We start from the raw sequence: 24569 nt of genomic DNA, 5'->3' as shown, positions 1-24569 counted from the left end.
TTAAAAAAATCGTTGTTCTATGTGTATATATATTATGACATTATGTTATATTATGTTTCTATATTATGTTCGATACCTAATCCACATAAACTAGTACTGATTCTATAAAAAGTTTTAATTAAATAAAAACACGTTATTCTTTTATAAGAATATATTTTATATTATGATGTATACCTAATATTGATTATTATTTATAATACCGTCGTACACTGTTATAATGAGATGGTCTCTCTCTTTTATCTGAATTCTCTAAAAACAAATATTATAAATTATAATAAATAATAATTATTTATATCGATTTAAATTAAGCAAAGTTTTCAATCTGGTTCGGTAGGTTTCCTATTATAGGACGTGCCCAATTTATTGAATAATTCTATCATACTATCATAAAGTCATAAGCCATAATAATTGAATTCATCAGTCACTCGATGATTGTTCATCGCCTATTAATAATGGTATTTTAAATATTGAAATTATTATTTCGTCATTAATCAATATTTATTAATTAAATATATAATACTTATTCTTTTCGAATGATGTTACAGAATTATACTTGGTAATGTAGGTAAATACAATTTAAGGAAAATAATCAATAAATATTTCAACATTTTATGTTATTTTTGCAATGTATATTGTATATATTTTGTATTATAAATTATTGATTATAGTATACGGCGGTAGCAATATCCTACTCTCGCGAGTATATAAGTTAGACATCATTCAGGAGTAATATTAAACATTTAAGCTGTTTTTCTATACCATATCAAAACTAAATAATAAAAAAAAACTTTCTATAATTTTAAGAAAAGATTTAAGTTGTATTGTAATATATTATTATTATAATAAATTTATAAAATTAATTAAAAATATTACAATATTATTATAATAATAAATTTAAAATATTACAATATAATAATAATAATAATTATTATTATTTAATTTTTATTCAAATTTGAATCGATTAAATTGATAATAGTATAATATTAAATATTAAATTAATTATTATAATTAAGTATTATAGGTTATATTCAAATTTATATATAACTAGGAATCGTCTTATTGTATTAGTTCATATGCATTTTAGTATTTTTTTAAAAGATATATACAAGATATAATATATTTCAAATTATATATTTTGTATTTTGGAATTCTATAAAATACTAAAATAAACACAAAGCAAATATAAACTGAAAAATCCTTAAATATCAAAAAAAAAATTACTTTTGCATTATACTTTGAATATCATACATGGTCAATAGCTAACAAATTTAAATTATATAAAAATTTTATATTATAAAATGAACACGCGCCAATATAGTCATATAGTATTTTCGATATTTTTAAATTGCTTTAAGAAAAATATTCTCCTGATAAATCTTATATTATAATTATAAGTTTTTGACTGAGGAAAAATGTGTAATTTATTAAAAAACAAACTAAAAATTTAAAAACATTAAACAGCTTTTTCTATAGCTTTAAACTAGTCTAAAATCTGAGTAAAATCTATTATAATTAAATAACTAAAATAGTATAAAGAAAATAACCCCTACCAAAGCTTCAAATTCTTTAAGGGTAGCAACACAAATTGGTAAAACTCAAGCAAAAATCTGCATAAACGTAATATAACCAAAATACTTTGATGTGAATCAAAAATTTAAACGCAGTATGATGGAGAAATGCACTTATTTTGAACTACAATATGTTATACAAGTTTTATCAAATTGTATGGATATTGTCAATATTTTAACTTCAAACGCTTATAAATTAAAATCATGACTATATTTATGACATACTTTTACTGCTGTAATAATAAATTATACAAGCCCCATATTATATTTAACATTTTTTAAAATTAGATTTTCACTTATCCGCATAAATTGAAAAAATCCATAAAATTAAATATTAGGAATGCGAATAACTAATTCATATAACATATTTATAACACGCTAATATATTTAGTGGAAAATGCTATTAGTTTATAAATTAAATAAAAATAAATAAATCACGAGTTTTGTGAAAAATTAATGTTTTGTAAATATTTTTGTACTTCCACTATTTTTATATTGCTTTAATTATTTAGAAAAATATAGGAATTTTTTACTAAGTAGGTCAAAATTGGTACTTGATCACTTCCGCTGTTTTTCTCAGAATCAATAATCAAGTTATAAAATACTCAATGTCTCAATATATACAATATATTATTAAAAAAAAAACTGCTAAAGCGTTGCAGCCCTTGCTGAGTGTACCGAGTGTACTACTATTGCGTTTCGAAAACTGTGGATCATAAAGCGGTGATATTGAATCAGATAATGTATATGAAGCATAAATATAATATATTAGCCTACTACAATAATAACTTCTTAATAACGGAACGTTTAATGTTCACAAACCCCTTCAACGTAATCTCGAGATAATTAAATAAAATAACTACATAGAGAATCTTTGATAATATTAATGTATAAGTGAGATTTTCCTTTTTTGTTTTATTTTTATTGTCTAATACGCATATTATATGTAACTCTAAACAGTAAATATATTTTAGCAAAACGGCATCTCGGATAGGCAATTTAGCTACATCGCCGTAGCTGGTCACGGACTCACGGAGTCACGGCATGTCTATAAACACTTCAAACGGAACTGGGCAGATTGCCACAGTTTCTCATCCGAGTTTTTTGATGTCTAAACGTAACTAACCACCCTGAAACCGCCGAGGCTTCGACTACAACAGGTTTTGCGTATTAATTTATTATGTTATAAATATTTTTGATCCATTTACTATTATACTAGTTGCAAAAAACAATATTATAAATGTAAAATCTAATTATAAAATACTATAAAATAATAACTATAAAATATGAAATTTATCAGATATTCATCTAACATCATTTTATATCCATGTAATCATCAAAGTCAAAAATTGATAAAAATATCAATTTGTCTTATTCCATCAGTATAGGCAAAATATGTATTTACATATCTATGCAATATTTATTTATTTGTTTATCTAAAGTAATCATCTGAACATATGTAAAAATATAGAAAAATAACGGGAATGTTTTCGTAGACAATATTGATTTTGTTTTTTTTTTGTTTTAATACTAAAAAACAACTATTGAGTCTTGAACTTATCAAAAGATATTTTAATAAACATTTTCTTAACATAATACAGTTTTCAAAATAATCTAATTTGTTTTATGCTATAAAATATAAATAAACATTTGAAATTGTCCACTTCATTAAGTTACTTTATTTATATATTCGCGTATAATATAATTTTTATTTACGAGTAAACATATTTACAATTTTAAAAGAATGATGTTCTTTAATAGATATTTGAAGTTATCATTTTGATGAAATCGAATATTTAAACGAAAAATAATATGATTTTATTTTACTATTTAAGTTATTATGTTTAAATACTTTTAATTAAAAAAGTGTAAATCCTAAAGAGTTGAAACTTTTCAGTATTACGCATGTTATTATTTATTATAAACAAAACAATTTTCAAAAAATTTGGATTAATTTGTAAGTATTTATACCAAGAACTTATTCAGATTATATTTACTTGTTTATTTTGTTTTTAACCAAATTGTTTTTGACAAAAATTAGTTTAACCTACTGTACAACTAAGAGTACAATAAATTACATACAGTGAAATAGCATTATAAATATATAATAGGTAAAGTATCCTTAAAAATATTAGTTGATAGACTATTTTTTCTCAAAATCGTTCTCTGTACGTATACAACGATTTATCATTGAATTCGAATTTAAACAAATCAATCGCATAAGCCTACTGCTTTCCTGGTTTTTAAATCTATCATGTCTAGTTCTTATTTTTATATTGTTTGCCTGATAATTTAGGTTCTTGTTATTTATATTTTTCTCCTCGGAAATTATCTTTATCACATTACCATTCGAATTTTGTAAACGACAGTATTATATTACAGTTAACTGTACAGCAAATTAATATAATATATACGTTAATAAGCATAAATTGTTATTTACAATAGTTCATTATATGGAAACTGATAACAAAAAGTCAGTATCATGATTAACGGTTATTTCCTAGTTTTATTTAACTATTCTGTATTGTTTTATTGAAAACAATTATTCAATAACTAAGCAAAGTTGTTTAAGTTTTTAATATAGCCTAAATTAATTTTTAATTCATCTTTTTATTAAATAAGTGATATACCAATTATTATATATTTTGCTGGTTATTTATTATAATATAAAAGTCAATAGATATATATATATATATAAAAATATTTTTAAACCTTTATATTACATACATCGTTAATTGATTTAAAATTTGTAATACAAAAGACAATACATTGTGTCATCCACAATACTATGTAAATGCTAAATTTGTATTCTTATTGTTTGGAAAAAAACACTTCAACAACAATAAGTAATTTATTTTATTTGCAAAGTGAGACACATGCATTCACTAGTATATAATGTACTCGTATACATACATATATATATATATATATATATATATAAATCTTAAATAATAAATTTGTTACATTCATTAAATATGTATAACATAGATACAATAATAATAATAATAATAATAATGAAAAATACTCTCAAATTTTATGCAAACGCTTTCATTTTATAGGTATATTATATTATATTGAACCTTTTAAACGAAACACTTTTTAAAACAGTTGTATTATTATAATTTACCATTCTGTAATAATATAATATATATCATCTGGAATATTGTCATCTTTAGTGGTTTAAACATTTTTATTATTATACTATTATTAAATTAATTGGCTTGGTTTTAAACAAAAATAAAAGGTAATACTAAAATTTAAATAATTTTGGTTTCAATACATGACATTTTTTGCTAGTTCAAAAAGCTTAAATATCGAATACAATGTTCCTCGTACATTTGTATTATACATAATATTTACAAATACTTAGGGTACAAGATAAGCATGATTTTTTTTTTTATAAGCATTTAAGTTCGAATGTTAATAGAATTTGTGAATATCGCGAATATTTGTAAATAATTTTATAAAATCAAAATGCATAAAATATTTAATTTTTATAGCTTAATATTTTAATTTTAAAACAAGATTAATAAGCAGTTAATACAATTACTAAAATATCTAAAACACACATAAGCACAGTTTTTTATTTATTGAAATTTGAAGCTTAAATTTGGATGAAATTAGATATTTTAGCAAAGAATAATGATAAAAAAAAACTTTATTGTAATTTAAAAATATTATGCGTATATTTTTTTAAATTTAACCGTTTATTATTATATTTAGCATACAATTATAATTCTGTATGCTGAATTTTTATCAAAAATTAATTCAACCATCTGCATTACTAATGGTAAAATAAATTACTTTAATAGCAATATTTAAATATACCATGGACTATATTAAATTAAATACATATTACATTACAGTGACTTACTCTTCAATGACAAGGTACACTCTACACTTACTGTACAGCAGAACGATTAGCTATACTCTTTTTTTAATTTAATTCTGAAAATGGTATAGAAAAACTATTTAAATTCATAAAATAACTCCTAGATGATTACTTATGATATACTCGTATATACCTTTGGAAATAGAATATTGCTACCATTATGTCATAAGTTCAAAAACCAAAAATTATTATAACAATGATGGAATATACTCGTACTCTCACTAAATTATATTAGATAGGCAACCAAATCAACATTTATTTCAGGTATTTGCCGGAACTGCCTGAAACTACACGAGGTGAAATATGCAGATCATATTTTTCGAACAACTTCCTTTTAAATTATTCCAATATGCAGTTAAAAGGAAATAAACTGAATTAATTTAAACATAAATAATGTCGACCTCACAGCATTGTGCTACAATATTTGTTAAAAACGTTTGCAAATAACACTTTATAGTGTATAGTGTATACTTATATAATATTATACTCGATTTAAAAAAAAAATAATTTGTTCTGCTTGTTTTCCCATAGAATTATTAAAAAATTCAAGGTATTAAGAAAAAAGAAAAGTTTGAATTACTCAAGCTCCAGTAAGTTTGAAAAAAAAACTTAACTGATGATTTAAAATTTTGTTTTATCAATTTTTCTCTTTCACTCTGTTTCTTGTATACACATTATACTCTGGATTAGTCTTTTCCGGCTTTGGAAAATCTTTTGCAGTCATGGGGAAAATATCGTTTAACCATGAAATAAAAATATTACAAATTAAATCATATGCTACTTTTGAACTAATATTCTTTTTTCATAAATCTTTTCTTCGTCCTCAAATATGTTAAGGTATCTTAAGACTTAAATTATTATTTATTGGTCATCAAATAAAAACGTTCTTCTGGCCCGACCACAAATGTCATACGATACATAGTTGATGATCTTCTTCCAGCTTCGTTTACGTATGCCATATATAGTGTCGGTTAAAAAATTCCATACCATTCGATCGTCTATGTATGTGTACTTTATAAAATTCTTAATCGCATGCCAAATTCTTAAGGCCCGAAGGATTCGTCCACACTGTTATTACCATATTATGCATATGCATCTATACTGTAGATTAATAGATATAAGTGATATAACATATAAATGTATCAAATCTAAAATCAATATCTATTAAAAATAATTGAATTTATAGTTTAACGAATAATTCATAAGTTAGACATTACAGTTTCTTGTATTTTTATTATTAATTCAAAACGAACCTTAACATAATTTAAAATTGAAATTAATTGATACATTACAATTATTATAATAATACATTTAACGTATAATATTATATATATATATACATAATTATATGCTCAATATAATATACTTAAAAATATATCTAATGTTTTATTTTTAGATTATATTATACATGGATATTATAAAGGAGCGTGGCGTGCGTATAATGCTGCCGATTTTCTTGTTAGTTGTAGATACTCGCATGTTATGGTATTGTAACGTCCCCTCTTCACCGGGCCTACGTCTTTCGACCTACAGGTTTTAATATTGTATGTTACATATTTTTTAATTTGTTAATAATAATAATTGTTTAAAATAAAGAATTAAGTCTATTTGTCGATTGCAAAAATGCATGTAATATATGTATGTTATAATATAAAAAATCGAACGAATTCAAAAAAATAGTTTGATATATTTATTTATTCATAGAAATAATTACTTATCGTATAATATTTATAAGTTTTATTTTTTGAATTATTGATAATTAATACTAAATTTATGGATTTTGTTAATTACAATATATTAATTATTGCCTAGTATATAAACGGCGTTAATGACTTACGTAGTACAATTTAGAGTTGTGGATTTCAACCAATCACCAAAAAAATAAATAAAATTGAATCTTTGTTATTGTTAAATTTTAAATTTTAATATTTTTTTTATAATACTCTTTGCTATCTAGTCTCTCTCAATAACTCAAGTATGTCACATTTTATTGAGGTTTAAATTAGGATGTCATAAAAATAAATTGTTTTTGATGTTTTAACTAAGTAAGTTTTTGATTTATTTACTAGATATTTCTTAATGTTATGTAAATTAATTCAATGTGTTCACAATCATTTTAATATTATTAGCCACCGCTAGTCCGCGCTGTCCATTCTATTCATTACAATATTTTTATTGAGCACCACTATAGTGTACCTATACTATTATGTGGATATGCCGTAGTTGTATATTATATTAATATTATAATAACTTTTTTAGGTAAATAATTATTTTTTTACAAACGATTTTAAATCATAGTTTTACGTCAAAGTATTAACATTATTACATGGCTCTAAATTGTATTATTTGTTTTCAACATTAAGAAAAAAAATTTAAATGAGAAATTAAAAAAAAACTTATTACAATAATATCTATACAATCTATATTATATAACATGATATCTGTTATATGTTTAGTTAACTGATTTAAGTTTTAATTTAAAATCATAATAATTTGTGTCGACATGGCACATTTTAAAAACTTTCACGTAAGAACCAATTAAAAAAAAACATCAAATAAAATATATGGACAATTTCTGATTCCCAATGTATAAACTACAAAATGGACAAAATCTTAAAACGTTTTATTTACCATACTTTTCAAACTTCAAAAAAAGTTCTGATAATTGAATGTTATCATAACTGTTTTTAATTAAATAATGCTTTGAAGTAATAACAATAAGTATGTACAATAATAGAATTGTTTATTTGACGTTGTGATACAATATTATTTACAATGTCATATTACATAATTTTTTTTTTATGTTTGATCGGAATTTGATAAATAACAAAAACAGTCAAGTATCCAGGAGTGGTACATGGGGCCTGGACCCTCCTCATCCGATATGATTTAAATTAAATTTTTTGAATATCAATCATATAAAAAAAAATATATCTATATCAATTGTAGTAAAAATTATTAAGACCTCCTCCTCCCACTAAAAAAAAAAAAAATTCTAATTATGAGTGAAAAAAAAAATATAATATTTTTGTAATATTAATATCATAGATAATAGTGCCCTTAATGCGTATCATCTATCGTATACCTTAATTTATTAAAGCTTAGCAGAAACTAAACAATTAAACTCGATTTGGACTTCAATATTTAATATTGACATAGATTGTAACTAATTGTATTATAATAGCTTTAATCAATAACGTAATCTTGATTACAACTCAATATCCGCGTAACCTTGCGCGCAAACATTGTTGCTGTTGTAGTCAATAGTTTATATTGTTAAATATTAGCAAACATTTTCAATTTGGCTTTTGATATAAATAACCAAAGTTTTCACGAAACGAATAAACGGAAATTCCGTTATGAAATCACGTTAAAGCTTATATAGTTTCCGGATATACAGGCTGGCGGGTTGATGCGATCGATCCGTTTCCAAAAGTAGTTCGTTTGCATTCCCGAACTATTAAAGCAAGTTTTCCACACATTCGAAATAACCGGCGTGTAACGAGAAACCAATTACTACAATGTTATAACTACCGAAATAGTATGGCCGGGACGATCGTATGATAATATTTCCGCTCTGCCGCTACCACACATTACACAACACTCAGTTTAATTACCGCGATTCGAATTCAACGCATGTCCGCGTACTAAATAATTTTCGATCGTCCTTTGAGTTAGATTAACATTATCGATGTCGCTGTAGACTTAACCGTCTACTTCACGGTACGACACATAAACGCTGACTTGTTGTATGTCATCCGTACATATTACATATACGTCTACGAAATTCGTTATTTGTTTAGTTTAAAAACAACGTCATCCGTAAAACGTAGGCAATACCCGCCATCCGTGTTAAAAGAATAAAACACTTTTATAGGTTATCGGATTAAAAGTTTTATATCCGATTTCGAACGGGAGTTATTGTTAACCACCTCGGGCTTGTATAGTTTTTTCTTCCGGTTCGCTTAGGCACAATAGTACAATAATATAGACGTTCGATGTGTATATATACATATTATAGACATTCAATTGGAACTCGATTAAGTCGCCATTAAAAGTTTTCCGAAAGTTAAGCGTGTGCGCTGCTCTGCGTTTGTATTTGTGTTTGTGTGTGATAAGTGCACGCAAAATTGTACGAGACGCGCTCGGCGAAGTTTGCGAAACTTGATCCGATGACGACGAGAAGCCGAGCGATCGGATGAGGAGGATACTTTTCAAATTACCATATACCATCGTAGAAAACCTACTTAAGCAGCCATTACAAGTTTAATGAAAACCTCCTGAAACTTTGGGTACCTATGCTAAATAACAAACGATGAGTCTGTTGTGGACCTTGTTTATACAATCTTATTACGAATTAATTCTATAATACGCATATAACTATATATTATTTTTTGTTTTCATTAAATTAACTATGTTGAATTTATCATATTTTTTAACAACTTCCACCACTTTGAATATAAATCGAAATATTAACTTCGGTACAAGTATAAATATGATATTAAAGTGGTACACAGGTATTACATATATTTACCAAAAACTATCATGTTTTTTTTTTCATCTCGAGCATAATATTATATTATTATTAAATAGCTAATATATTAATAAAATAATTCAATATTTGAAACTTGTGCATAATAAAAAGGAATATTATTAATAGTAATCTTTTTTTTAAAATGTTTTTAGTATTTAACAACGGCGCGGCGTAAATTTAAATATTTGCAGTATCTTAAGCTCGCATTCCTCCTTTATCCATAGGTTATTATTAAAATAATCAAAAAAGTTTAAGTTTATAATTTATTATTATCCTTTTTTTTTTGCCACGACCTACTTATTATTTATGAAGCAAATTGTAAATATTAAATCGCTTGATTATAATTAATAATTACAATAATTAAAAAATGTTATCATCTAATATAATTAGTAATTATTAGGGCTGGGATTTATGTGTAATAAAAAACCAAAAATATGTACATATATTTGTAATTAAAGTGGCCAAAATATGTACTAAAAAAAAATTTAAATTATGTTAACGTGTAAAATTTAAATTAAATTCTAAATAATTTTTGAATAATATACAATAAATTGTTTTTAATTTCTAATCAATTTAATTTAAAAAATATAAAGATATTTTCACAACCACGCGAACGCAAGTGCTGACACTGTTGAAAATTCGTAAATATATTTTGTTTAATAATTGTTGAATATAAATTATAATCTAAGATCATTAATATATAGTTATCGAATAGAAACAAATAAGATAAACTATAATCAAGTTATTAATATTTAACTAATACTTTCATATACTCATTTTCTATATGCATCATATATAATGCATTAATGCATTATATATGCATCATATATGTATTATACACTTACACTTTTTACGAGTACTATTATCGAAGTATAAATTAAATGTATAATACTACTTATAAGCCACCGAAATTGTCAAAATTTACGAAATATGTAAAAAAAATGTAAAATAAAATATGTTTTATTTTATTGCAAATCACGTGAAATGAATTTATAATTTGCAATACTTAATTTATATTAGAATATTAGATGATAACATTTTTTATTTTTTGTTAAGTACATTGGTACATATAAAGTTTTTTAGAATTTTCACTGATTGAAATCGCTAAAATTTGTTAGTGATTATATTTTGATATTATATGCAGCTCTTGTATATTTTTAGTCATTACTTTTCAATAATATAGTTGTATAAAAAATTAAAATATTTCAGTTGAAGAAATATTTAGTATTCACAACATCGATTGAAATACAAATCAACTAGGTACATGTCATGTATGATGTATATAATAATATATCGTGGTTATTCGGCAGCATATAATATTATAAACTTGTAACAAAATTAATGTATTAAGCGTTGAACCACCGATCCTGATAATAATTAAGATAATCTAATAAATAACTGTTGTAATGGGGACGAGACAGGATGATTTATCGGGCAGCAAACATCTATAGGCGCAGAAAGAAAATATCTCAAGTCATTACGGACTACGGTTATCTGTTGGTGCCGATAATTAAAAAAAAAAAAAATACGTTTAAAGCTGGTCCTTTTCGTTAGGCGGCAGCAGGAATTAACCACTGCAGCACGAGAAATTGCATCGGGAAGTTTTGCCGGATTTCCTGTACTGTAATTTACGATGTTTTGGCAACCGTTCTCGGGTGGTTTTTATTTTCAGCAGCAGATAAGTATGAAAATACAATATTATATTTATATTTTTAAGCTACACTGAATATTCTTCACACCTTTGTAATCTCGGCTGGCAGAAGGAAGAATCTGTTGGAACAAGTGATAATATGCTAATATAAAAAGTACCTATTATAGATTCACTATCCAATCTTATTTTTGGTATAAACCGAGTATTCAAAAATTATCAATGGATTTAACTTAAAAATACGGATTTACAAAGACATTAACATAATATATTATAATATTTACATTATTTTATATAGTGTATACATTGTCACTTATTTATAAAATAAATATATATATATTATATTTACTATTTTGATATGATTAGTCATTTTTTTCTTTGATTTTTAATAATCTAAAAAAATATATTCATATACATTATAATATAGGTACTAATTTATTAATATAACAGTATGATATTATGTTATACATAATAAATAAATTTAAGTATCGCAGTCAAAGTGCAGTAATATATTGTTTATAAATTGCCTTGTAAACTATAACTATATAATAAAGACATAAATACAATTTGTTTAACGGCGAAGAGAAGGTTATTTTATTAAATATGCATACCATAAACAGGCATGGAGTATAACTTTTTAATATTAGTCTATTATACATATACATCCATACTACCTAATTACTTTATTAAGGATGATTTATTCATCAACGGAGTTATCACTTATAAACGCGATTATATCTATTAGGCTTATGGTTAATAAAGATTTGTTTTCAGTGGCTCAACACAAGCTAAAAAAGAAACCTTCTCTCTCATATCGACACTACTAATAAAAATAACAATTTATTAGTAATATTTTAATAATAAATTATCGTGCATTATAATCAAAGTAAGTGGTGTTTTATAAGATAAAAAAAATGTAATTTAATAATAATAAAAAAATAGTTCATGATCGCTTGGCTTATAACTCATTATGAAATTAATTACCTATTTAAAAAAATATTTATTGTAAAACTTTAAAATATAATATTATGTTTACGTACTTATAAAACTCGTGATTAAAGGAGTGAACATATTAATTTTAACACATAACCAAAAAATAATAATTTAATAGAAATAATTTTCTTGCAAATTCATATCAAAAAATTTTAAACGAAAAAAATTTAATAATAAAAGTACAGTATCTAAAAAGCGAATGGATTTAATTAAAAAATATTTGAATAAAACCTTGTGATAAAAACAAAATATGTTTAAATTAAAATATTAAACGATTTACGTACACAATGATTACAGTAATATAAACTTACAGTTTTAATTTAAATTTTCTTAACGATTTAATGTTAGATAACAAAACATATAACTTGTTCTAAATACTTAAACAATATCAATCGTATTATCGACAAAATGTATTTTAATATAGAATATATAACAAATTTAAGTCTTACACATATAATTTAAATAAATGGTTAAAATTGTATTTTAAAAATTGTTTGCATTTTACATTTTATAATCGTTAACCAAAATATTATACATTTAATAGGTATATTTATTTAAATATATTTCCCACAATGTTTTGTTTGTCGAAATTAAAATAATGAAAACTAATTCATAAATAATTTATGAGTATACACAATTAAAAAATGTAACTGAATTTCTACTAATGTACCGGTAAAATAATAAAATCAAAATTAATTGTATTCCTAGACTTTAGGTTGACATAAATTAATTATTATAAGTTATTTAAGCTTTTTATTTTTTTTCATAGTATAATATTAATTATATTAATATCACAATAACATCTGATAATCATATTTAAACTGTAGTACATCAGTGCGATATAATTGATATATAATAACACGTTTAGTAAGTTATAATGTTTGCAAGTAAATTATATTTCATATCGTTTTTCTCGAATAAAAATACTCATGAGTTGGCCTACTAATGAAATGGCGCACCAAATGCATGTATAAATATATATGTGCCCCCACTCGAAAAATCAGTGCTAAAAATGTCGCGCCGTCCGATAAAAGCGATTGAGTTTTAATTGGCGTCATGTCATTTAAACGTATTGAAAGGTAAATTAGTACTATAAATAAATCGTCTTAGATTATACACTTGGACGTTCGCACGCAATTGTGTTACCTTAAAGCTTTCATCGGGTACAGATTCAGACGATATACCCGACGCGTCGTTGGACGTATTTTCTTGTATACGACAGCGGTACGAACATTAACATTAAAAATGGTAAGTCTTTTCGAATAACGTTTAAAACTATGTACGACGAAAAAAAAACGTTACTCGTCCACCATAATATAATATGATATATTGTGTATAATAATAAATTTTGGTGTGTATATTGTGTATGATGTTATAGTCGTGGATGGACCCTCCCCCTCAGGCGATCGACCTCTCGGAAGGCATAACGTTGAGCAAAGATCAATTGAAAGGTAACGACCACCGCGGTTATTAATTTCTGTCGTGTGATTTTAATATTTTATTGTGTTATCGTATTAAGTTTTGAGAAAGGCTTTCGACACGTTTGACACGGAGAAAAACGGCAAAATTACGTGCGCCAACATTAACATTATTTTAGACATGTTGGGCCATGCTACGGACACGGTAACCGTCAGGAACATCGTCGCCGAAATCGACCACCAAGGTAAGACCGAGTGGCACACATCGGCTAATTTATTGATTCGCGATCGATTTCGCGCTTTGTTCTAATTATAATACATTATTATATTGTGTAAAAACCAGACCGATTTTGATCTTATTCAATTAGATCAGTTGCATAATATTTTATTAAAAATATCTGATAATGCAACAGCGCAGACCTTCAGATCGTCGAGTATCATAATAGGTAATAATCTCAATGCACGCAAAGGGCCTTCCAGCGAATGTACTAAATACTACTTATATAGTACGGCATATTATTATTATGTGCTATAATTTCGCGAACGTTGCCTAATCTTTGCGTTTAAATCTATATGCATATTGATACTTTTTTAAAATGAATTTATCGTTAAATATGCAATTATGCGGTACATAAAAGAACGCGCGTTCCAATAGATTATTATCAAACGGCTCTTTTAAATCGTTATTCCACAACTATGCGATTTTGTCGTGGACATTTTTTTTTTAAACGCGTTCTATACCGAATCGTACGCAATAGCTACATACGCTTTTGAATTTGTATTCGTCCGTTACAAATACAGATGATGCACTTCGGGTGTTACGATATTATGAATAAGTGTATTTCCGGTGTGCTAATTTCGTAATCACAATCCAAAACAGACATGCGAATTACGTTTAATATTTATTTAAAAGCTCTATGAAAATATGATGTTATGGTTTATACCAAAGAAAATCGCGGTCTCAAATATCAATGCAATTAAATGCATAACTATACAATAATTTAAGATTAAACATAACAGTATTGTTTTGTCGATTTACGGTAAAATATAAATAGTAATATAGCATAATAATAATAATAATAATAAAGTATATGTTATTTTATTTATTTTTATCGCGTGATGAAATCGATGATTCGCCCACTTGATTGGCGCCCACGTTTTTTTTTTCGTTTTATTACTGCCTATAAAAATAAAAATTAAATATACAAATAATTTTGATGCAATCTACTATTTGATAAACAATTAACGTATTACCTAATAAATGTACGCGCGCTGCAATGGTTATTTGAAAGTTCGAAGTTTCAATAGTTCTTTTTTATAAAATAAATGTATACCGACTGCTTAACACAAAACTTATAAACAAATAGTGGGTAATCGTATGTTTAATATTCACACGTTGACGACTATAAATAATACGAATTATCCAAATAATTTTAATACATTTTTGTTCTTATAAATGGCACAGCATAATTTATTCAACTCATATGACACCAACTAATAAATTACAATACCCCTCCGTCGATTCAATTTACAACGCGTCCAGTGCAACGTACAAACGACTATAATATAGTCCTTTAACGTTTTTCGTGATTGAACCGATGACCCTAAACGAACACTCTTTTCGCGTACCACTTATATGGACATACTTTCTAGTGGGAAGTGTATACACGACGTACCCATTCAACGTCTGAAATAATAATTTGGTTAATCCGACAAAAATTGTTAATACGTCTTATCCTTTTATGATATTATTGCTTCGCGGGTATAGGTATACGCACGCCGCCTACATGCGAATAATAAATACTTAGTTTTACTATGTGCGGGTTGCCCAATACAATATATATATATATACGCGTATAAAAAAGTTTCATAAATTAATTAATACCTGTGTGTTCTATTGTTACGAAAACGGTCGAGGATTATAAAGCGCTATCGATAGAAAGTGTTTTGTAGCGAATTTCAAACAATGTAGGCACAAACAAAACCTTATAGGATTTAGTTTTTTTTTTTTTTTTTTTATGAAATAAAACGGTTGACTTGTATAATAGTCATGTTCCTTTTTTCCGCTCTTACCTAGCCACTGTGTAAATAATATGCAATAATACATTTAACATTTAATATTAAAGTAGATCACGAGACGTATGGCAGGTGCTTAGTTGTGAAAAGTTTTTTTCTTTTGTATATTATCCAGTATATTCATAACAAATAAAAAATTTAAATAACATACAATTTATGAAAATCATATTTTTATTCGGGTACAATTCTAATGCATTTATTTTAAATGCGTATCTTAATTTCTATATAACAGCAAATAATTTGGTCAAGCTCAAATAGTGGTTTTTAAGGTAAGTACCTAGATGAAAAAAACGTACTTATAATCAAGATATAATACGCTCTCTCGCCGTTATATTTAAATGGTAAATGGTAATCGATTTATGAAATATGCACTTAAAATACTTGAAATAAGAACAGAAAATTCGATATCATTACGTATTACGATAAAATGGGCCTTTTACCAAAATATATATTTGTCTTCTAATCAAAAATATATATAATAAAAGTTATACTGTTTTAACGATAAAAATGCAAATTTAAGTTAATAATTAATTGTATACGCTTATAAATTTAAAAAATATACATATTATTGTAAGTAATTTTGCGCAATCTATATTTTTAATTTAATTATAATGTACAATTTATACACACATACACATAATATACAATTATTATAATTATTATTTACACAAGTTAAAGTTAAACTAATTTTAAAAATACCTGGTTGTATAAAATCAATTAAGATTACCTCGTGGATTAGTTAATGGGTATTTAGCTTTTTATGTTGTAATATAATATACATAAAGAGTTTGAATGAAAATCGATGGGTACCTTCTTTAAATGGTTTGTTTAAAATGTTAAAACGTATAATAAAGTCTTAATTTAATAAAGTTGGTCCTTCGCAAACTATACGGAAAAGTAAATTAATTAATATCATTCAGTATCTTCAACAACGATGTAACTTTACTTAACCGTTTTCCTGCTCGTATTATATACATCCGGTCCACACATTTAAGCCATATACATCATCGCTATATGCATACGATTATATTTTGTGTTTGTAGATCAAAAACTACAACTATAGCTTCATAAATCATTAGCTGTGTTTTTCATAATTTTTACGTTACCAAATCGTTTAAATAATTACTATTTTCAATTACGTCGAACAATTAGTAATATTTTTTAAATATAAAATATCATATTCTCATTGTTTTCTAGGTTTGGTATTTAAGTCGACAACAGTCTGTATATATAAGAAAGTTTCTCAGTATGGAGTGTTTAATCGTGCGATTCTTAATCTATTTGGTATAGTATTATTTTCAATTCCAGATTTTTTCATTCGTATATTGTGCTTTTATTTGTCTTCAATTTAGACTTATTAGTTCGCTATAGTGTGTCAGTTGCGTTTAATTTTAATTTTGTACAAAATTATTTTATACATGCTTTAATTATTTTTAAGAGCAGTGTTTTTGTTGGTTGTATATTACTCGTTTTGCTTCTTGATCCGCTTATACGCTTGTGATATTTTTTTTTCTTATATTCCGTTCAAACGACACTCTTATATAATAAATAGTTCTCAATATTCACGCAAACCGATTGAAATATTAACAAATAATAGTATAGCTCGTATTGGACCTGAATCAATGTAATAAGTTGCTTTACAATACATGATAAAGTTATCATTTTAGTTTTATAGAGACAATTCACTCGTCGAAAAATATAAGCCTTTTAAAAGTTACTATCTGTGTTATATTTATATACATATATTATTATTATTAAGTACTAGCTATGGCTTGTTCATGATGAAATCATTGTATTGGAAAGTAAGGCCGACTGGGCAGTGGGCAATATACGAAGGTTTAGGCTTCTGCATATTTATTATGATATTATATCATATATAGTCTAAATTTATGTAGCAAGACCTATAGTAAAACAATATTTAGATTTTAGACTCATTAATAAGTCGCGGTATACAGAGAATTCGTATTTTAAGCAATGTATCGCGAAATAAGAAATAGTGTCAACCTTAATGTCGAAACAATTAAAAATAACAGCATCTATAGTATATTAGTATACCGTAGATTAGTAATTTTAATAATTATTGTCTTATGTATCGTTATTTATTTATAAATATCATATATTTCGATTGGCCTACAGTTAGATATTCACTTCATGTGTATAATTTTTGAATTATATATTTAAGCGAGTAGCGTGTTGTAGATTAATTTAAATGTAAAAACTTTTTTAATTGATTGGTGTCATGAAAACATGGCAAACATTGTATTTAATCACTCTAAAACACGAGTTTTAAATTTTTACTTAATTGATACATTAATTAAACAATATACTCAAACGTTAAATATTAGGCATTAGCAGTAAGGAGCCTACATGGTCTATTTTTTTTTTACCACTGCGTATAGAGCTTTATAATAATAATATAGTTTGTATGTCACATAAAAAACAGACAATTTATTATTTCAACAATATATTATGAAAATAGATTTTAGGGCGCTGAAGAAAATACAAAATTCTCAGTCTGATATACACTGACTATTATATTATAAATAAACTAATATTTTACGAATAAAAAAAAACGAAATACAAACACATAATATTTAAACATGTATATATTGCAGTATACTATATCAAATAGCATATATCCGACCATAGTTGGGCGTAAGTCTTGAGTTAATGACGTGGTTGGATATAAATCTTTTTCAGCAAATGTTTCGTCTGAAAAAAATTAATTTTACATATTTTTAATTTTTAGCGTATTATTATGCATATCATTGATTTCTTATACCGCGTATTTTGTAGTTTTTTATTACTTTGTATATAAATTCAAAGCCCCGTTAATTAAAAATAAAAAGTGTAAACAGCATGGTACATTAAACGTGCTATACCTACTCATTTTCTTTTTCAATTTTTGTACTTCATATTTTTTTTAAATTGCAAATCATATTTGCATAATAATCAATAGTAAATCATATTTTCAATTTTAAATTCACATTCAAACAAAATACTTTTATCCAAAATATTTTTATAAATATACTAAAAAAAAAAAAACACAATAATAACTGGTTGATAAAATAGAATACTATACTATATACCTTTGTTGTGTTATAAAAATGTATAATGCCGTAAAATATTCTCATCACATTGCATATAGTCATGATATAGGACATAGGTGTACATTGTTTCTCTAGTTAATAATTACCACTGTATCGTATTATACTTTGAAATTGCATTAAAAAATATATAGATATTATAATGACTGCAATTTTACGAACAATAAGTGCATCACATTTAATTGCAAACTATGCAATACTTTGATGTGAATTTTTACGTTCCTTACAGCCTACAAAACAGACCAATCATAATTATTACTAAACTTTTTATTAAAATAATATTATTTTTTAAATCTATAAAATATAAGTACTTAATAATATAGGCAATACACGTGATTATTCAATAACTTAAAATGAACAGAATGATATTTTTTCGATACAATAATAAGTACATATACATACGTTTATCGGTATTTTTTGTCTAAACTCTAATGCTTCGGAGCTTTTAAAAACTGGGTCAAAGAAAACTTACCATTATTTATGAGTTTGGCATAGACAAAATATATATCCATACGTTTTAATAAAACGGGACTCTTCAGGCTCCACGACACAAATATCATCCTCAATATTATATCTTGAAAAAAAATATCGGTATATATGAGACACTTAATGTGAACAAAGTTTTCATTTTGTCCGTCAAGACTAAAAATATTTTCGTATTTATGGAATTTTAATTTTTATAGTATTTCGAATAAATTTCCATATTATATAGGTTATATCACACCATACACTACATTCTACAATATGTTATATAAAATAATATAATTTAGTCTAACGCGTTGGTGTTAGGTGTTATTCTTTAAAAATATGATTATGCACAGTATGGCTATCCGGCTATGTATATATATATTTGTTTTTCTTCGTGATAGTTTTTAAAAACTTCCACTCAGATTAAAATATAGTTATTATATAATACTGAATAACGCTATACTTTCGAGGAATCACGCTAAACGCATCCGGTGAAGTATTTTGATTTTTATAACGATAGCCATCGAAGTAGGTACATTGTAATAATAATTTTAACATTTGTTAATACTTAATAGTGCGTATATTATCACGTTTGGTGCTCTAATATAATGCATCTGAAGTATAATAATTCGCGTATATTTAACAGTCACCATTGTAGGCCAAATTTAGCACAATAGATGGCCTTGTGTGTGGTAAAAATAATATATCACACTGTGCCGAAATCTGTGTAAATCGTCGATTGTTATTTATTTTTACTATTTGTGTCTACATTTTGTACTTGGGTTTGAGATGTTTTATTGCTATAATACAAGTCGTGTTTTCTCCATACAGGAACTGGTACATTATCCTTTGATGACTTTTGTACGTTGGCAGCGAGATTTATGACCGAAGAGGAAGAGGACTCCGAAGCGATCAAAACAGAACTCAGAGAAGCTTTTAGGCTATACGACAAAGAAGGTGTGAATAACGAAAATACTCACTTACTAGCTAAATACGAATTGCGCGGGCCGGTTACTACTATATTAAGCTATCGGAATCGGTAATATCGATATAAAATAAAGATTGTTAATTTACATGTATAGGAAATGGATATATAACAACTGAAGTGCTGAGAGAAATATTGTCTGAACTCGACAACAACATGTCCGATGAAGAACTGGATCAGATGATCGATGAAATCGACGCGGACGGATCCGGTACCGTAGACTTTGATGGTAAGTCGTAGAGAGTTGTACATTATTATTTACAATAAGCTAATAGAGCTTTGCAACAGATCGGACATACATGTTATTAACTTCTCCCGCGATATAAATCATACGTCGGCATCTTAACATAATACTATAATATTATTATTCATAAAATATGTATAATTTATAGGACACCATAACAGTGTGACAAAATATAAACGCCGCAGTGTATTACATTATTTCAATACAGTTGTGAACTTAATATAGTCGACATTTCGTAAAGACATACTGTCGAAACGCTTTGAATGGGTTTAACTATAAGAAAAAAAATATCTCGAGTATCTATGTACACATTATTACGTAATTATCATTAACGCCTCAAGGGATCGATAAGGTTGGTATGCAGATGACGTCCCCCGTCGCGTTATTATCGACAGTAATCATATCGTCGGTTTAGGGACCTGTCAGACGTGGATAGCGGAGACGATGATTATTATTATTCAGGTGAATGCGCGATGTCAGTGTTGTTATTAAAAAAATAAAAATAAAATAGTTTATCAACGGCGGCTTCCTGTTGCTTTCGAAACGCTGATAATCATTATTATACATATTATACGCAGTAATTATTATTGCGATCGATCAATCACGATCGTTCCAATCGTAACACAACGGTAACACGACAGACCCTGTGGGGCCCGCCGATACATGTATTATGTTTGTTCGTCCGTCACGATGATTAATTTATCGGTTTTTAAAACAAATTCTAGTGCGCCGGCGACGAAAGTGCGGCATGTGCGCGCTGGTCGACTGATTAATAATTATAATAATAATGATATAGTAATAACAACAGCGATAATCGGACGGTAATAATTGAAAGTTGGAGACAGCTGTTGCAGTTACAGCAGAGGCTACTCGCGGATATACGTCATAGTACACGGTGCTTGTCAAACAAAGTGAAATGTGACGAAGCTAAAATATATTATTACTATTATTATACTTTTTGATCGACCCGCGGGACGTTAATTGCGAGAAAAGTTGAATAGGTCTTTGCCGTGGCGTAACGTCTATAACGTCTTATTAGCACACACCATCGCCTATATCAAACGTGTAAATTATTAGTTTCTAGAAGCGACCCCTTTCGACGTAAGAAAAATCAATAAAAAAAAAAATTTCCCCCTTCCCGACGACGACGATTGCTCGTATACAAGCGCACCCGGGGCCTAACATTGACACATTAACTGTAATACTTAGATACACACACAAAAAAAAAAAATAAAAACATTAAATATCATCAAAGATCGGTTCAACTATCTCTCCTATAAAGAGATAATAAGTAGATGCCCATAATATATTATTATATAGTCTATCCAAACCATTCATACCTATAATAATAGGTGTTTTATAGAAAGAATTCAGTTGCGCAAAACCATTAAAACAACCTCAGCGGTCGAATTTATTTTATTTTCGGTAGCTTGTTCCGTTCGGTTATCTATATAATTATTGTTAGTCTAGTGTGTTGTTTTACGCAAACGGTTCTCAAATTCGTTATTATGCAAGATTTTCTTTTTCACCGGAGTAAGTTGTATTTTACAACTCTCCCGTATCACGAGTATTCTTTTTCTGCAGGAAATGTTGCTTCTTAAAGGAGCTCCTTATATTGTAAGATTGCCTACCCTGGCCCGGACTGATCCTCGAAACAACCCTTGTAGGTAGAACAGCGTAATATTTTCACGTGTATTGGGGAATTTAATCATTAATACGACAACGCCTGTACATAATGTCTAACATATTAATTATTTTAAGTAGTAAATTGTAACAGAATAAACTTTTTTTTTTCAGAATTCATGGAGGTAATGACTGGTTAATGCGAAAATATCATAAGATTTATCAATATTATACAATCAGACAAATACAGCACTTTTGAAAAAGCAACATTTTACAATGTTATATTACTGTTATAATATTATCATTATTTTTTTTTTTTTGTACGAACAATTTGCAATCCGTATGGACATAATTCGTTGAATACTTTACACACTATGGGAGCTCCGGCTGATTTAATGCATTAATTTATAGAGTAATAATATAAACACCCATTATAATTAAAATATTGTATTATATCAAACTGGTTAGTTATTTTGTTCCCATAAACCGTATGTCATATCGTCATATTGCAATATACGTGTTTAATTCAAGTAAGTACATTATATTTTTATAAAATATTGCAACGCGTGATCGAATAAATTCTCACATTGTAATTATCTATTAGGAAATAAGCTCTACATTTTTCTAAAACAATTGTGTACAATGCAATCAACAATTAATATTAAATGATAAAAGTAATATTATTAAAAGTTATCAAAAACTAATAGTATATCGACTAAATAATGATTTTTCACGGTTTACATAACATACGTATAAATAAAAATATAACGTTATTGGCTGTATTCATCAGATGATTATCATAACACAATTAGAAATACGGTGTCGCCAGAATAAATTAGCATTATTCTTTAAATAAAATACCGAAGTTGAGTATTTTTTTTATTATTCGTGGTTTGTAATATTTTTTAAATTATTAAAATAATAAATGTAGTAAAACTTACGCTGTACACAGTTTGCGGGTACGCACAGCTACCGAAATGAGATAAGTATTAGCTAGGTCGATTCAATTTATGTAATTGCTTTGTGAATACCTACATCAAATTAAATGCATTAGCACTCAAATTGTCTTAAGGCTTATACTTATAGCATGCTATATAGTAACTGCAGTTACTTAAGAGCAGTTTTAAATTGTATTATACATGCAAATATAAACAATATGTACTCGGTACAGTTAAAACGAAAACGCTAAAAATATGTAATTAGAGCACAAAAAAAAAACATGATCTGATTGTATAAAATACATTATTTTTTGCACGATACCTAATGTTTATGATAATTACTATAAAAATAATTTGTTATTATAATGTCGAACCAGAGAATAACCTGAACAAAATCAGTGATTGAATGTTTTAAAATATTAAATAGATACATTATGAGGAGAAGGACAGGTGGGTGGTTTCCGATCCGTAATGGACACGAATTGGTAATTTACGTTTACGCCCGAAAAAGATAAAAGTTTTTTTTTTACCGCCGTCTCATGTGCTGGGGCTGAAAACGGGTTAGGATTAAACATTTATTTTTTACAATTAAAAGTGACTGGTTTAAATTTTGCAGTGATATTTCGTGGTGTTAAATACGATTTAGAAACCCATTATTTTAATGTTGGTTAATGGTTACTTAGCCACCCAGGTCACAAGCACAACTCAAAACTAGTTCTGATTCCATAAATTTGTATCTATATAATATGCTATAACCGTATAACCGTATTAAGTAGTATAATTTATACGCAATACAAATGCGTTTATATAACTGAAAACCAAACGCATTTAAAGATTTTCGTTAAAATAATATCGTAAATAGTGTTCTATGGCAATTTCGAATGTTTCGATAACGTTAAAATAATAAAAATTAAAAACACATTGAACTGGATATTTATGTTTTAATTTATTTTACCTTTATTCGTTATTAAAATCTTTGAGGTAATCCATAGTAATTATGGTCATTAGATTTTAAACAATAATTAAAATATTCTATAGCCATAGCAAAATACAAATTGATGTACATATTGTTTGC

The 24569-nt window shown here is 26.4% G+C and overlaps 1 protein-coding gene across 1 annotated transcript; it reads left to right on the top strand.

Annotated features, from left to right (window-relative positions):
* Positions 1–13698: 13698 nt before the first annotated feature.
* LOC132917288 (troponin C-like) lies at positions 13699–23016 on the top strand. The gene is made up of 6 exons (XM_060977961.1): positions 13699–13883; positions 14014–14086; positions 14155–14298; positions 20536–20661; positions 20787–20918; positions 22731–23016. The coding sequence occupies exons 1-6, from the start codon at positions 13881–13883 to the stop codon at positions 22754–22756; spliced, it is 504 nt and encodes a 167-aa protein (XP_060833944.1). The 5' UTR covers positions 13699–13880; the 3' UTR covers positions 22757–23016.
* Positions 23017–24569: the final 1553 nt, after the last annotated feature.

The sequence above is a fragment of the Rhopalosiphum padi genome, chromosome 1 (genome assembly GCF_020882245.1).
Source record: "Rhopalosiphum padi isolate XX-2018 chromosome 1, ASM2088224v1, whole genome shotgun sequence".
In the NCBI taxonomy this organism is placed as follows: domain Eukaryota; kingdom Metazoa; phylum Arthropoda; class Insecta; order Hemiptera; family Aphididae; genus Rhopalosiphum; species Rhopalosiphum padi.
Note: the sequence above shows the minus strand (reverse complement) of the source record. Positions and strands in the feature narration are given on the sequence as shown.

What these genes read in the sequence shown, in the direction of transcription:
- LOC132917288 (XM_060977961.1), top strand. An exon ending in GAGCAAAGATCAATTGAAAG is followed by an intron (nt 14,087 to 14,154) that starts GTAACGACCACC and finishes TATCGTATTAAG; the next exon opens with TTTTGAGAAAGGCTTTCGAC. An exon ending in CGCCGAAATCGACCACCAAG is followed by an intron (nt 14,299 to 20,535) that starts GTAAGACCGAGT and finishes TTCTCCATACAG; the next exon opens with GAACTGGTACATTATCCTTT.